This window comes from Leopardus geoffroyi, chromosome B4, assembly GCF_018350155.1.
Source record: "Leopardus geoffroyi isolate Oge1 chromosome B4, O.geoffroyi_Oge1_pat1.0, whole genome shotgun sequence".
NCBI lineage: Eukaryota > Metazoa > Chordata > Mammalia > Carnivora > Felidae > Leopardus > Leopardus geoffroyi.
The window spans coordinates 36,445,237-36,459,872 of NC_059341.1; the positions used below are offsets into that span (position 1 = coordinate 36,445,237).

The window sequence follows — 14,636 nt, forward strand, 5'->3', positions numbered from 1 at the left end:
CATTATTTTTATATCCATCACTTACTGAGACACCTTGGAAAAGTCATTCATCCACTCTAAACTAGTTTTCTATGTAATATATAAAATAAATAATCTGATGTCCTTATTTCTCAAATCATACAAAGAGTAAATAGGAGATTACATGTGAAGGCTCTTTTGATAATAACATAAAAACTGACAAAAGATTAAAAGGGCATCTTTCGGTTTACGCAGACAGATGGTAACAAAAAACATTAAAGGGGTGGAGGACAGAAGACAAATGAAAAAATTAAGGAGGTAACATAAATAAGGGCCTGTCTTATAAATTAAATATTTTCAGTAATTAAAAACATTGTGATACTAGTTCAACAAAGGAGGCTGAATGAAATCCTAGAAATAGCCTAATTGTTCAATGAAATGAGCAATGAAATAATTTCCTATCAATGATCTAGTTAAATTGTTAGCAATGAAGAAAAATAAGACCCTCACCACACAAAATATCCTAAAATAATTTAAATTAAGAAGTAAAGGTAAAAAATGGAAGTCCAGGGCAACTTAAAAATATTTATAGGCAAATATTTATATGTTCTCAAAACAGGGATAAACAAACCAAAAAAATCCTTGGGGAAAAGGCCAACACGGAAGAGAGATAGCATTTGATTTATATTAACAAATGAAAATTTAAGACATGAATAAATACTTAGCCTCACTGGTAATCAAATAAATGTAAATTAAAACAAAAATTAAATATTTTCCGAGGCGCCTGGGTGGCTCAGTCGGTTAAACGTCTGACTTTGGCTCAGGTCATGATCTCACGGTTCGTGGGTTCAAGCCCCACATCGGGCTCTGTGCTGACAGCTGGGAGCCTGGAGCCTGCTTCGGATTCTGTGTTTCCCTCTCTCTCTGCCCCTCCCCGACTCACATGCTGTTTCCCTCTGTCTCAAAAATAAATAAACATTCAAAAAAAATTGTTTTTAAATTAAATATTCTCCATCCATCAGACTGGCACTTTAAAAAAAGGGAGGGGGGGGCACCTACATGGCTCAGTCAGTTAAGCGTCCAACTTCGGCTCAGGTCATGATCTTGCCATTCCTGAGTTCGAGCCTCATGTCAGACTCTGTGCTGACAGCTCAGAGCCTGGAGCCTGTTTCAGATTCTGTGTCTCCCTCTCTCTCTACCCCTCCCCTGCTCGCACTCTGTCTCTCTCTCTCTCTTAAAAATAAATAAACATTAAACAAAAAAAAACACAACTTTTTAAAAAGGAGGAAGAAAATTGATAATATCAACTACTGTTGGCAACAGTGAGGGAAAACCGGTACGCTGCTTCTATCAAAAGGTGCTGCATTTGAAAAGATGTGTATTGTTTCTACAAGGACCATGCACTGTATAATAAAATTTATATAAAACAGGAATGAAAAAAGAAATTAAAAAGTCAGATTTTTGTGTCTGAAATGGATCTGTTGCGAAGTCTAAAAATGTCCCACAAATCTCTTCAGTAAAGATTGCATGATAATGCAATTGTGGCATAAATACTCTCTCAAACCAAATTAAAAGTTTCAACGAGAGAAAAACAAAGTGGCGGCAGCTTAGCAGAATTAGCAGATATGTTTCTCTAAAATTTAAACTTCATTCTGACAGGTTACAGATCCAGAAAGTCTCAGGTAAAATCATGGCTGAGCCACTTACAGAGCTGTGTGCATTCAGGTAAATAATTCAATTTCTCGGAGTCACTTTCTTACCTGTAAAACGTGCACAAAACCACCTTCCCCACAAGATCAATGTCAAGGTTAGAAATAATGAATACCCAAAGGCCTGAGTTCAAGTAATGGGCACATAACAGGAACTTGCCATATCGTCACTAGTACTGTTATGGAGTTACACCTAATTTTTGAAAAATTATCACTCCACTGAAGTGAAAAAGTATAGTTTATACATCCTGTATGACTGTGAAATGTGCTCTCTAAAGTGAATATTTAAAAAGGAGGGAAAGAAAGAGAGAAAGGAAAAAGCAGAGAGAATAAAGGTAAAAGAAGAATAAAAAAACAGAATGAAGTTAAACAGACGTTAACCAAGATTAGCAATGTACTCTAATGAAGGAAAATGGCAAATAGTAATACTGACCACCCTGAAGCTTAAGAGAACCCACTCATTAAACTGACGTTGAACTTACCAATTAAATGCGATCAACTTGAAGATGAACTTTCTCCTATGCTGAGGTGTCCTCACAAAGCTGTGGAATAAAACTTGCCTTTTCTATTTAAAGCCATTCCTTTATTGCTAAACAGTTGGTCTCAGAGGAAGGCAGCAAGCAGGGTTAGAAAGAGAAAAAAGAGGAGGATAAAGATGAAGAGAAAAACAACATGCAGTCATGGATCAATCTCTTCACCCGATCCTTTCAGATTCTCCTCAGGTTCTAACCTGTAGTTGTTGGGAGCTATCATTGAGGTTATCCTCCCTCCGTCGAGCCTCCTCAAGCATCTGCGCACTCTTCTTCTTTTCCACCTGTTCCTTGTGCTTCAGATTTGCTACCTTCTTATTCTGGTCTTTCACTTGCCTATTGATAAGGGAGGAGAAAAATCAAGCTTTTCATATATCTGCATAAAAAAGAATATTTTTATTTAGAAATATATAGCACTGATGCCAAAAACTGGCTGAAAACCAACAAAGAATTTCTGCTGCAAAATTTTTCTAACAATTCAAAATTCTTTCCTACCAATGGAAACAAATTGGTAACAATGGTGTTTCAGAAACATGTGTTCAAGCATGTACTTTATGAAGTACAAAATTATAAAACAAAAGAAAGACATAGGATAGTCTGAAATAGCAGAAGAAAAGAAACCAATTCAGAGATTTATGTTGGAAATAGGGAAAGGCTACTGACATCAATGTTATGAAATATTTTCTCTTTTTTATTTGCATATCTATTACTGGTTTTTGACTTGTGATTAACATTAGGTTTCTACATGACATCTTATGCATATATCAGCCTATATTAGGTTGATGGTCACTTAAGCTTGAACCTGTTCTTTACTGATAGAGAATTTAAAATAATGGTCAAAAAGATACGCACTGGACTTGAGAAAAGAGAGTAAGACCTCAGTGAGACCCTTCACAGAGAGATAGGAAACATAAAAAACCAATCAGAGATGAACTCTGTAAATGAAATTAAAAATACACTATATGAAATAAATAGACTGGAGGAAGCAGAACACCAGATCAGTGACCTGGAGGACAGAGTAATGGAAAACAATCAAGCTGAACAGGAGACAGGAAAAAAATAATAGTAACAAATGCAAAGAGACTTAGGGAACTCATTGACACCATCAAGTGCAATAACATTGGAAATATAGGAATCTCAGAAAGAAGTGAGAGAGAAAAGAGGGTAGAAAATTTATTTGGAGAAATAATAGCTGAAAGCTTCCCTATATGAGGAAGGAAATGGAAATCCAGATCCAGGAAGCCCACAGAAGTCCACAACAAAATCAACCCAAGGAGGTCCACACAAAGATACACAGTAATTAAAATGGTGAGGAGTGACAGAGAATTTTAAAAGCAGCCAGAGAGAAGAAAACAGTCATATACAAGGGGACCCATTAGGCTATCAGCTGATTTTTCAGCAGAAACTTTGCAGGCTAGAAGGGAGTGGCATGATATATTCAAAGTGCTAAAGGAAAAAAACCTGCAGCCAAGAATACTCTATCCAGAAAGGATGGCTCCCCCAGAGCTGATTAATACAACAAACAGCAGCTGGGTGCCCCTTGTGCGTTTTCCTGTGTGCTATCTCATCTCACTTCACCATACACCTGTGAAGTGGGCACTATGTTATTTCTATTTTAGAAATGAGGGGCGCCTGGGTGGCTCAGTCAGGGGTCCAACTCTTGACCTCAGCTCAGGAGATGATTTCACAGTTCGTGAAATCAAGCCCCACATCAGGCTCTGCACTAACAACGCAGAGCCTGCTTGAGATTCGCACTCTCCCTCTGTCTCTCTGCCCCTTCCCCACTCATATGCGTGTACACTCTCTCTCCCTCAAAATAAATAAAAACACTTAAAAAATAGTAAAAATAGAAAATTTATTCAAAATCAAACAGTAAGTTAGTGACATAGATGGTAAAATAAAAGGTCTGATGGAAGTGCACACTAATAGGCTATGCTAAGGTCACATTTCAGATCTGTACTTCCTGCCATCTTGAATATCCACAGAAATATTTAGCCACAGAGAATAAAAACAGATACCAGTAAAAGAAATAAAAATGCAAATCATGTTTATATTTGATTCTCCTCACTATATAATTTTCTATGCTAATGTTTTGATTTTTATTAATCTGATATCAATTATATCCTAATGGAAAAAAACAGATTGGGACCTTTGCATTAGAAAAGACCAAAAAATGAAGCAAGATTTTCTTTTCATGAATCAAATTGCTCTTTCTCAAAATTACACTTCTCATAACGTTTACTGATACAAATATTTGCTGTTTTTAGAGTGAAAAAAATTTTAGATGGTATATAAATTCTTTTCACCCTGCATCTGTGGATTATTCCAGATGGTGCTAGCAACCACTAAAGCCATAGCAGTAACCTGGTTATTTGGAGCATTATGACACATGGAGGAAAAAACCTAATTAAAATCACCTGTGTATTTTCTGGTTAGCGGGCCAACCTTAAAGACTCAACTGTTGATCCAATCAAAACCCTTTTCATTCTTCAGTACTTTTTATCATTATTATTATCTGAGAATGAGTGGTTTATTTTTATCCTGACTTTACCCGCAAGCCATAGAACTAGGTCAGGGTGTTTTTAGTGTTTCAGAAAAGAGAATAAAAAATCCCACTGCCCCCATCCTATCCCAATAATCATTCCAATCCAACTTGTAGTATGCATTTAAAAACCAAAACTGTTTGGGGGTGCCTGGGTGGCTCAGTCAGTTAAGCGACTGACTTTGTCTCGGATCATGACCTCTCAGTTCATGAGTTTGAACCCCCACCCCCACCCCCCCTGCCGGCAGGCTCTGTGCTGACAGCTCAGAGCCTGGAGCCTGCTTTGGATTCTGTGTCTCCTTCTAACTCTGCCCCCCCCCCACCCTCACTCTGTCTCTCTCAAAAATAATAAAAAAAAAATTTTTTTTTAATGTTTGTGGCACCTGGGTGGCTCAGTAGGTTAAGTTCCAACTTCAGTTCTTCAGTTCAGTTCATGATCTCACTGTTCGTGGGTTCAAGCTCCACATCAGGCTCTGTGCTGACAGCTCAGAGCCTGGAGCCTGCTTCGAATTCTGTCTCCCTCTCTCTCTCTGCCCCTCCCCAGCTCATGCTCTCTCTCTCTCTCTCTCTTTCAAAAATAAATAAACTTAATGGGGCGCCTGGGTGGCTCAGTCGGTTAAGCGTCCGACTTCAGCCAGGTCACGATCTCGCAGTCCGTGAGTTCGAGCCCCTAGTCAGGCTCTGGGCTGATGGCTCAGAGCCTGGAGCCTGTTTCCGATTCTGTGTCTCCCTCTCTCTCTGCCCCTCCCCCATTCATGCTCTGTCTCTCTCTGTCCCAAAAATAAATAAACGTTGAAAAAAAAAATTAAAAAAAAAAAAAGAAAAAGAAATAAACTTAAAAAAAACAAAAAGATAATTTTAATCTTCAAAATATTGGTCATAGGATTTTTTTAATGATTATCTCCATCAACTCCAAAAAGACATGACAAAATACTAAATAATAAATATAGAATACCAAGCTGAACACAAAGCATGATCCTAAACATATGTGTGCATACACACATACATAACTGAAAAAATTAAAAAGGAAAAACTTAGGATGTTTTTAATGTTTCTTTTAATGGTATTCTGTAGTTTCTAAATTTTCTAAAATAGACAAAATACTTTTAAAAAACATTTTAAAATTATGTTTTTAAAAATGAGATGTGGTTTTACCTCAAAATAGGATCTTCATCTATATCAGACTAACAGAAAGTAGTCCAGTATGGCACATTTAAGTTTCCCTTATTTTTTTTGGTCTTTAATTTTCCACTTCCAACTCCATTTTCTTTTCATGTTTTCAATTTCTTTTCTTTAACTTAGTTTTCTGGCTTTAGCTCTACATTTTCATTCTATAGACTAAAGGATAATTAAATAGGAAAATAAAATGATTTTATCTAATAAGTCAGGCAACCAAGAAAAGTATAGAAAATTTTAAGAGTATTAAATCAATATATCTCCCATTGTCTCTCCTACCCCACCTTCTTGTATAATGTTTATGTGCACATGCAACACAAATATATGGAAAGTTCTGAATTCACAAATTAACTAGAGTGGATGAATACAACCAACTTTCTTGTCTAATATCCTTTTCAACACTGTTTCTTGGGCAAAGAACACAAACAGTATTATCACAACATACGTGATAAGTAAAAGGAAAGATGTAAGTTGAGAAATTGTTTGGGAATAAATATTCTGAGACATAATAGAATCTGTGAAACATGAAATTACTTTCTCTTATAAATAGATCAATATGTAATTTGATTTAAATCTGGGTAGACAAGAAAACCCAAATATGTTAGTAAACCCACACCTTAAACAGAAAGAAAAGGATTTAAATGGCTTAGTATAGATTTTTTTTTTAACTCTATTAGACTGAATTAATTAACTGGGGTTAAATTCAAAGTGAACTTATATCCTTTAATATCCTTCAAGCAAGAAAAGGAGAAAGGAGATTCAGAAATGAATTAATCCTTTAAAATGTGATTCTCAATTGAGGAGTTCCCAACTATTATAATAAATAATGAAATAATGAATGAATGAATGAATGAATGAATAATGAATGAATTTAACTCTCTCCATTCTCACACAGATATGAATAAATTAATGTGTAAGAAGAGAGAAATGCAAAAATGGAAAAGAAGAGATTTATCTCTACTGGTCTCTATCACAAGAAGTTTTATAAGATGTGATCCACCACCTTGCTATTCAAAGTATGATCCATGAACATACATCATCAGCATCACTTGGGAGCTTGTTAAAAATACAGAATTCTCAGGCTCACACTAGATCTACTAAATCTGCCCCTATTTACTTTTTTACTATTCCCTCAGCCTCTGTCTCTTAAAATCCAAACTCAAACTTAGGTAAACCTCTTAGGTCATAACTACTATTGGCTCTCCTCAGCTCCCATAGTCATTTTAACTAAATATATCTTAGGACATGTTAGTTTGTTCCTCATATTAGTGTAATCCACATGTATATCTCATTATACCTATGAAAATGCCTTCCTAGGGGCACCTGGCTGGCTCAGTCAGTAGAGCACACGACTCTTGATCTTGGGGCTGTAAGTTCGAGACCCACATTGGGTACAGAGATTACTTAAAAATAAAAACACCTAAGGAAGGATGGAAGGATGGAAGGATGGAAGGATGGAAGGAAGGAAGGAAGGAAGGAAGGAAGGAAGGAAGGAAGGAAGGAGAGAAAATGCCTTCCTAGAGGTCATGGTCCATGTCTGATATATTTTCATAACTCACAACTCATAGCATAGTTCCTCCTTGTGTGTAGATACTCATTAAATATGTTAAACACATGTATAAAAAGAAAACTACATCCCCTCTATTGACAAATTTGCCCAAAACACGGCTCTGAGGGAAAATACAGTTTAACATTACAAAACAATGTAAGCACTGAAAAATGAACATCTTCCTTATCTTTAAGTAACTAAGAAAGTTTATTAGGAAAGGACTAGTTCTTGTTCTCCTTCAAAACTTACATTCTATTAAGACACCATCATACTTTTTTCAGAAACTACACTCCTAGTGGCTTTTTGCTTTGTCAAAAAGACAGATACATAATGCTAGTGTAGTAGGTCACCCTACCATAAAAATCTCCCAAGCACATTTAAGAAAAAAATAGAATGCTACTATTGTCAGGTTTAAGGAAATACTAAAAATCAAATCTGACTCAGCTATTTGTGCTTGCATTAGAGAAAAGCAGTTTAAGCTAGAAAAAAAAAAAGCTTAAAAATACATTAATTTCAAGCAAAATATTGTTCAAGTATTACATATTAAACATCTTTATTATGCATAAATGTTTACATATAGAGAGAATATACAGATATTGCATGTGCATGCACACACAGACACTCCCTCTCCTTCAACCTTCCCAGGAACACCCTCCATTGACACTTAACATAAAAACTAAGACATGAAATTTCATAACACTACCTGAATACCTACACTTGGCTTAAAAATAGCAATTTCATATTATATCATCCCCAAAAGTATATAAGAAACTAAAAATAATATTTTTTACATATTCTATGTCTAATTACAATGTTTTGGGTTATTTAAGAGCTGCTTTAAATAAGGATTTTTATTTTCATGGCACTGTATCCCTAGCAATCTAATGATAATAAGCCATACCAAAAAGAAGAAAATAATTCATTACAGAATATAAAATCACTAACAATTTGGAGTTTTATAAAAACACTCTTAAATTCTACCAAAAAATGCTTTAGTTATCAATTCAACAGTTTTTGTTTTTGTCTTTTTAAAATCTGGAACACTTCTCAAATTTGCCTGGCATCCTTGTGCAGGGGCCATGCTAATCTTCTCTATATTGTTCTAAGTTTAGTTTATGTGCTGCCAAAGCGAGCACCAAGTCAACAGTGCTCTTCAAGCACTTCAAGAGAAGAACATATCTAGTCCCATCTTACATTTAATTTCATTTATTTCCATGTTTGTTCTCACTACCACACTGATCTCCTTGTGGGCAAGGACCTTGTATTATAAATCTCCACAGATCTGAGGCAAGGCCTATCTCATAGCAGTTACTCAAAGTTAACTGAATTCAAGTGTTTTGACAGAAAACTCTTTTTTTAAGGTTGGTTCTCATAATAACTCTCATCTATTACCATTAACTCAATGAAAATTTCATGAAAGCTTCTATGTGCTAAGTATTATCTTGGGAATATGGCAGTGAAAAAAAATGACAAAAATCTCAGCCCTCACTGAGTTTACAGTCAATGGGAAGATAGAGAATATAAGTAAAATAATACACTGTATGCCAAATGGTGATAAATCCAATGGAAAAAATAAAAGAGGAAAAGAGGAGCGTGGGAATGAGCAGTGAGACTGCAATTTTAAATGAAGTGCTCAGGAAAAGCCACACTGCTAAGGTAATATTTAAGTAAAGATGTAAAGGAAATGAGGAAGTAAGCACAGCTATGCGCATATTGAAGAGAGAGTGCTCCACACAGAGGAAACAGCAAATCATAGATCCGGATAGAAGAAGGTGCCTGGCCAGTGTGATCAAGGTAGATGGAGAGACACAGCATACTGGCAGATGAGGTCACACAAGCAATGAAGGGCTAAACCCTCCAGCAAAGGCAAGCAAAAATTTTTTTTTTAATCTTTTCATTTCTATTTATTTCAGAACAAAAAGTCACAGGATGTAGTTTTCACTGTCCACCTTCCCCCACATCCATAAACTGGTGTTTAATTTTTGATCTACAAAAGAATAATTCATTTTTTTCTTTTCAATTTTTTACTTAAATTCTATTTAGTAACAGAGTGTAATATTGGTTTCAGGAGTAGAATTCAATGATTCATTACTTAGCTGACTTTTTTATGGTAAAGGTCCAGATAGTAAGTATTTACACTTTGTAATCCATATACAATCTGAGTCACACATTCTTCTCTGTTTTTTTAACTATTTTAAATGCATGAAAACCATTCTTAGCTTGCAGGCTATATAAAGGGTACAGGAGGCCTGTAGTTTGCTAATCCTTGCTTCAGAGCTTTGTAGGTTACTGAAAAGCCTTTGCTTTAGGAAGCAATTCCTTGGTATCATAAAGTACTAATAAAAATAACCCAACAAAAATTCTAATTTCTATCAAATGAGAAAGCTACATACTTGTCAATAATTTAAAACTAGCATGCATTCTAAACCCAACCGTGAAATTTTCTAAGAAAGCGTTAGCCTCCACTTAGCTATTTGGCAAATATTTACTGAATGCCAACAAGGGGTACATAGCTTTTTTTCTTCCTTCAAATTTTTATTTAAGTTCCAATTAGTTAACATATAGTGTAATATTGGTTTCAGGAATAGAACTGAGTGATTCATGACTTACATATAACACAGTCCTTATCACAAGTGCCCTCCTTAATACCCATCATCCATTTAGCCTATCCCCCACCTACCTCCCCTCCATCAACCCTGTTTGTTCTCTGTAGTTAAGAGTCTCTCTTAATTTTCTTCCCTTTCTTTTTTCCCCTTCCTCTGTGTTCATCTGTTTTGTTTCTTAAATACCACAAGTGAAATCATATGGCATTTCTCTTTCTCTGATAGACTTACTTTGCTTAGCATAATACACTCTAGCTCCATCCACATTGTTGCGAATAAGGGCTGCTTCTCTTTTAAGGAACAGAATACAACCTCACTGCCCTCAGGAATTTATTGTTGAAAGAGGCAAAACAATTTCAACTAACAAAGAATCTGCATCACACAGCACAGTGGCATGTCCTATGGGAAAAATCAAATGGAGCAAAGTAATAGAGATGCTGAATGTGATAATAGTTTATTTAGCTACAATGGTCAGGGTAGACATCACTGAGGAACTGCGATGGAGGATGTGAAAGGCAAGCCATGTAAAGGCCTAGGGAAAGAGGGAGAAAGAACATAAGTACAAATACTGTGAGGACAGCAAAAGCTTGGCAGACTTCTTTTAAAAGTCGATATGGTGGTGTATTACAAAGGGTAAGTACTAAGTGGTGAGGTCACAAAAGGAGCAAGAAGTCAGATGATGCAGAGCCTTATAAACCATGGTAAGGAGTTTGGGTTTTATTCTGAATATAGAGGGCAGAGCAAGGTCTTAAGGAGTGACAGCATTTACTGTATGCTTTAAGAGTTCAGTCTAGCTGCCATGGAGAAGAGACTAGTGGAGCAAAATGTAGAAGCAAGGGTACCAGTTAGAAAGCTACTCTGATAGTATGAGTAAGAGATAATACTTCATAGGAGGGCATGGAGAGAAATGGCTGAATTTCAGATATATTTGTGATGTACGATAGGACTTCCTGATAGATTTAATATAGGGAGTGGCAGGAGAGAAAAATCAGGAATTAGTTGATTTATTTCTGAGCAATGAGTGAATGGTGATACCATTTACTGAACTGGGGAATACTGAGGAAGAAATTTTGAAAAGAATGGAAAAAATGAAGAGATCTGATCTGGGTAAAGTTAAGTTTGATATCTAATTAAAGACATCATGGAAATAATTAGTATATTACTCTGGAGCTCCTTTGTGTACATGTAGACATATGTATATACATGATAGACATGTCCCACATACAGGATAGATGGGAGCTATAAATACATAAGTAATACTGAAAGCCACAAGGCTTGAAGACATCTTCTGAGAAAGTATATGTAAAAACGACAATAGGGCTGAGAATGGAGCCCTTCAAGCTTTAGGGGAATATGGCAGAGCCAGAAATGACAACAGAGTAGGCATGACAAGTGAAGGACAGAGAAAATAAGTAGAATCTGCTATCAGAAATGCCAAAAGAAAATACCTTTCAAGGAAGGGAGTGTGTATAATGATGCTGAAAGGAAAGGCAAGATGGTGACAGTAACTTTTGGACCTGGCACCTGAAAATATACCACCGTAAACCCTGGCAAAAGTAGTTTCAAGGAAGTGATAAAAATAGATTAAAAAATAGATAAAAGAGAAGTCTGACTTGGTAAACTTGAAGAAAGGTGAAGAAATGCAGACAGCAATTATACACAGTCAATTTTTTAAACAAGATTTGTTAGGAAGGAACAGAGAAAAATGGTGTGCCAGCTAGAAAGGACTATCATGTCAAGGAAAGGACTTTCAAAGATGGAGGGTGGAAATGTTAAATCATGCTTATGATAATAAACTAGGAAAAAGTAAAGTTTTAAAAATAAAGCAGAGAGAAGGATAATTGAGAAAGCACCATCCTTGAACTGGGTAACTAGGATAGGATTATGAGAAAAAGTGGCAGAGTTGAACTTAGAACAGTGAACCACTGTAAAGAAAACACACAAAACACACCTGTACAGATGCATGTAAGCCAGGAGATCTAAGGGTGGGAAGATGCAGTAGGTAGCATCTGATTCCTATTTTCTCAACGTAATATGAAGTGAAGTCAGCAGCTATGAGGTGAAGGCAGGGATTTTGTGGATTTGACAAAAGAAGAGCGAGCAGGATATAATCATCTCTGAAAATGTAAAATCAAATTTAACAGGCATTTGTATTAGAACTGCCTGTATAATTGGGAGCACATTTGAAATATGTGGCCATAAATCTGCAGTGAGACCTGTCAGGACAGTTGTGTGACTTTTTTTCCCAAGAAATATGCAGTATCTCAGTGCAGAGGCTGTAGAGTATAGAAGTGGTGGTCACAGCTGCACTGTACTTTGCAGCATACTAAGCCAAGGTGTAGAATTCCAAAAGAAAACAATCAACTCCACATACTTAAAGTCACAGGAGAGAAAAGAGGGAAGCTTTATGCTGGCCAGAACAGGTATACAATCCCCCAAATGTAAGAAAAGACACTGCTTAAGAATGGAACCAAAACAGAGGAGAAAAGAAAAACAGAGAACCCATTCTCATTTCTTAGTATAATTTGTGGAATTGTTTTACTACAACTGTTGATGCCTGTTTCCCAAACTGTATAAAGATAAGAATCCATGACTGTCGGCATATTTAAAATCAATTTATAAAGTCTAAAAAAAAGCAGACCAAGGACATGTCACAGTGCTATGACTGAAGTGTGCCAAGAAATCTGAATATGTGCTAGAGAAACAGAGAAACAAAAAAAATTCCTGTCTTAAAAAACTGACTTGACTTTTTGGATCTGTGACAGAACAAATATACTGTCAATTGTTTTTATTCTTTAAAGAAAGCTGCTCTGTGTTGCTCACTCTGGATTTCTCCTTGATTTATTGATAATGACAGAGGAAAGCACAAGCATTTTTATGGAGAGCATCCATTTATTTTATGCATTATCTTAATGTCTATCATCTAAAACAGGACATACAACTTTATACACTTTTGAGCAAAATTTTGGTACTAAGAGATATATACATATCTTCATGTCTCCTTTTTTTTTCTCCCTTTTCAATTTTATTCTTCCCCAATACTCCTACTTTATTTAATTTTCTTCTCCCTTTCATATATTTAGTTTATATGCCTCAGGCCTCACAGAATCATCCAGAGATTCAACCATTCTTGCTGGAAGTCAGACCTAGGAGAATGCTGACCCCATGACCTAGGAAAAGTAACATTCTAGCATGAACAGAACAATGAAACAGACAATATAGCTTTTTATTTCCTGCTATCTTGTTTCCCTCTTTCTGTCTGAAAAGTGCTTTGTAGATACTAATGAATGCATTTACTTTCAGTACCCCAAGCCTCTGTCAGTAATGAGCACTGTGAATGCTACAGTTTAATCACACCACAAAACAGTATACTAAGCTATGTGTGCAGAAAGAGTATGCTGTTTGTACTTTTTCACCTGGTGGTTTCACAGGGAGAAGTTTAAAAACTAATTTAACTTGGACATTTCTCTATAACATGCACATGGAGAGGTAATAGCTGGAGGCTACCTTGGGAAACAAAGCATTAATAAAAAGCAGATAATAAATTAAAAAGTAGATAATGGTAACAGTTTTTCTTAGGTGCATATAAATGCGAGTAATCAGCAGACTCCATAAGTGGTTTTCTTCATAAATTTTGGGTAAAATACAATGAAAATCATTAAATCAACTGGGGAGAAGATTATTAATCACTAAAGCATTCCACCGAAATGAGAGAAAAGAATAAAGTTTAGTTTCTGATTTCATTAATAAAGCATTGGCCTAGGGGTGCCTGGGGGCACTCTTGGTTTCAGCTCAGGTCATGATCTCACAACTCATGAGTTTGAGCCTGCATATGGCTCTGTGCTGACAGTGCAGCACCCTCTTGGGATTTTCTATCTTCCTCTCTCTCTTCCCCTCCCCAACTTTCTCTCTGTCTCAAAAATAAACCTAAAAAAAAAATAATAAATATAGTACTGGCATAATGGAAGAAAGGGAGGCAAAAAAAAAAAAAAAAAATCAAAACTGTAATCTATGAATCTGAAATTTTACATTGTGTTTTCTTTAAATTTTTTTTTCAACGTTTATTTATTTTTGGGACAGAGAGAGACAGAGCATGAATGGGGGAGGGGCAGAGAGAGAGGGAGACACAGAATCGGAAGCAGGCTCCAGGCTCTGAGCCATCAGCCCAGAGCCTGACGCGGGGCTCGAACTCACAGACCGCGAGATCGTGACCTGGCTGAAGTCGGACGCTTAACTGACTGCACCACCCAGGCGCCCCAATTACATTGTATTTTCATCACAAAAATATTTAAACTCCACTTCCAAGGGGTCTTTAACCAATAGAGATATGACTACACACAAACATAATTTATAAAAACTCAGCATGCCGTAAGTGAATTATAAAAGTTTAGTTTACATTTGCCTGCTTTTTGTTTTTGTTAGAGACATACTGACCTCATAATAAAATTCAAGCTTCCTTAATTAGCACCAAAGGCCCTCAAGAATCTTTATTTCTATCACTCCCTCCTGCCGCAGGTTTTTTGTTTTGGGGTGTTTTTCTTTTGCTTTGGTCTCTTCAGTTGTCCTAAT

The 14,636-nt window shown here is 36.1% G+C and overlaps 1 protein-coding gene and 1 non-coding gene across 25 annotated transcripts in view; both read right to left on the reverse strand.

The window, feature by feature from the left end:
* The window catches only part of ERC1 (ELKS/RAB6-interacting/CAST family member 1), a 524,080-nt gene that overhangs the window by 292,268 nt on the left and 217,176 nt on the right, over positions 1-14,636 (reverse strand). For all 24 annotated transcript variants that reach the window (XM_045463914.1, XM_045463916.1, XM_045463908.1 and 21 more), the window contains one exon: positions 2,398-2,533. In XM_045463914.1, coding sequence (XP_045319870.1) covers positions 2,398-2,533 — 136 coding nt within the window. The remainder of the gene's footprint in view (positions 1-2,397; positions 2,534-14,636) is intronic.
* LOC123592259 lies at positions 8,494-8,600 on the reverse strand. The gene has a single exon (XR_006709658.1). It is a non-coding gene; the product is annotated as a U6 spliceosomal RNA (small nuclear RNA).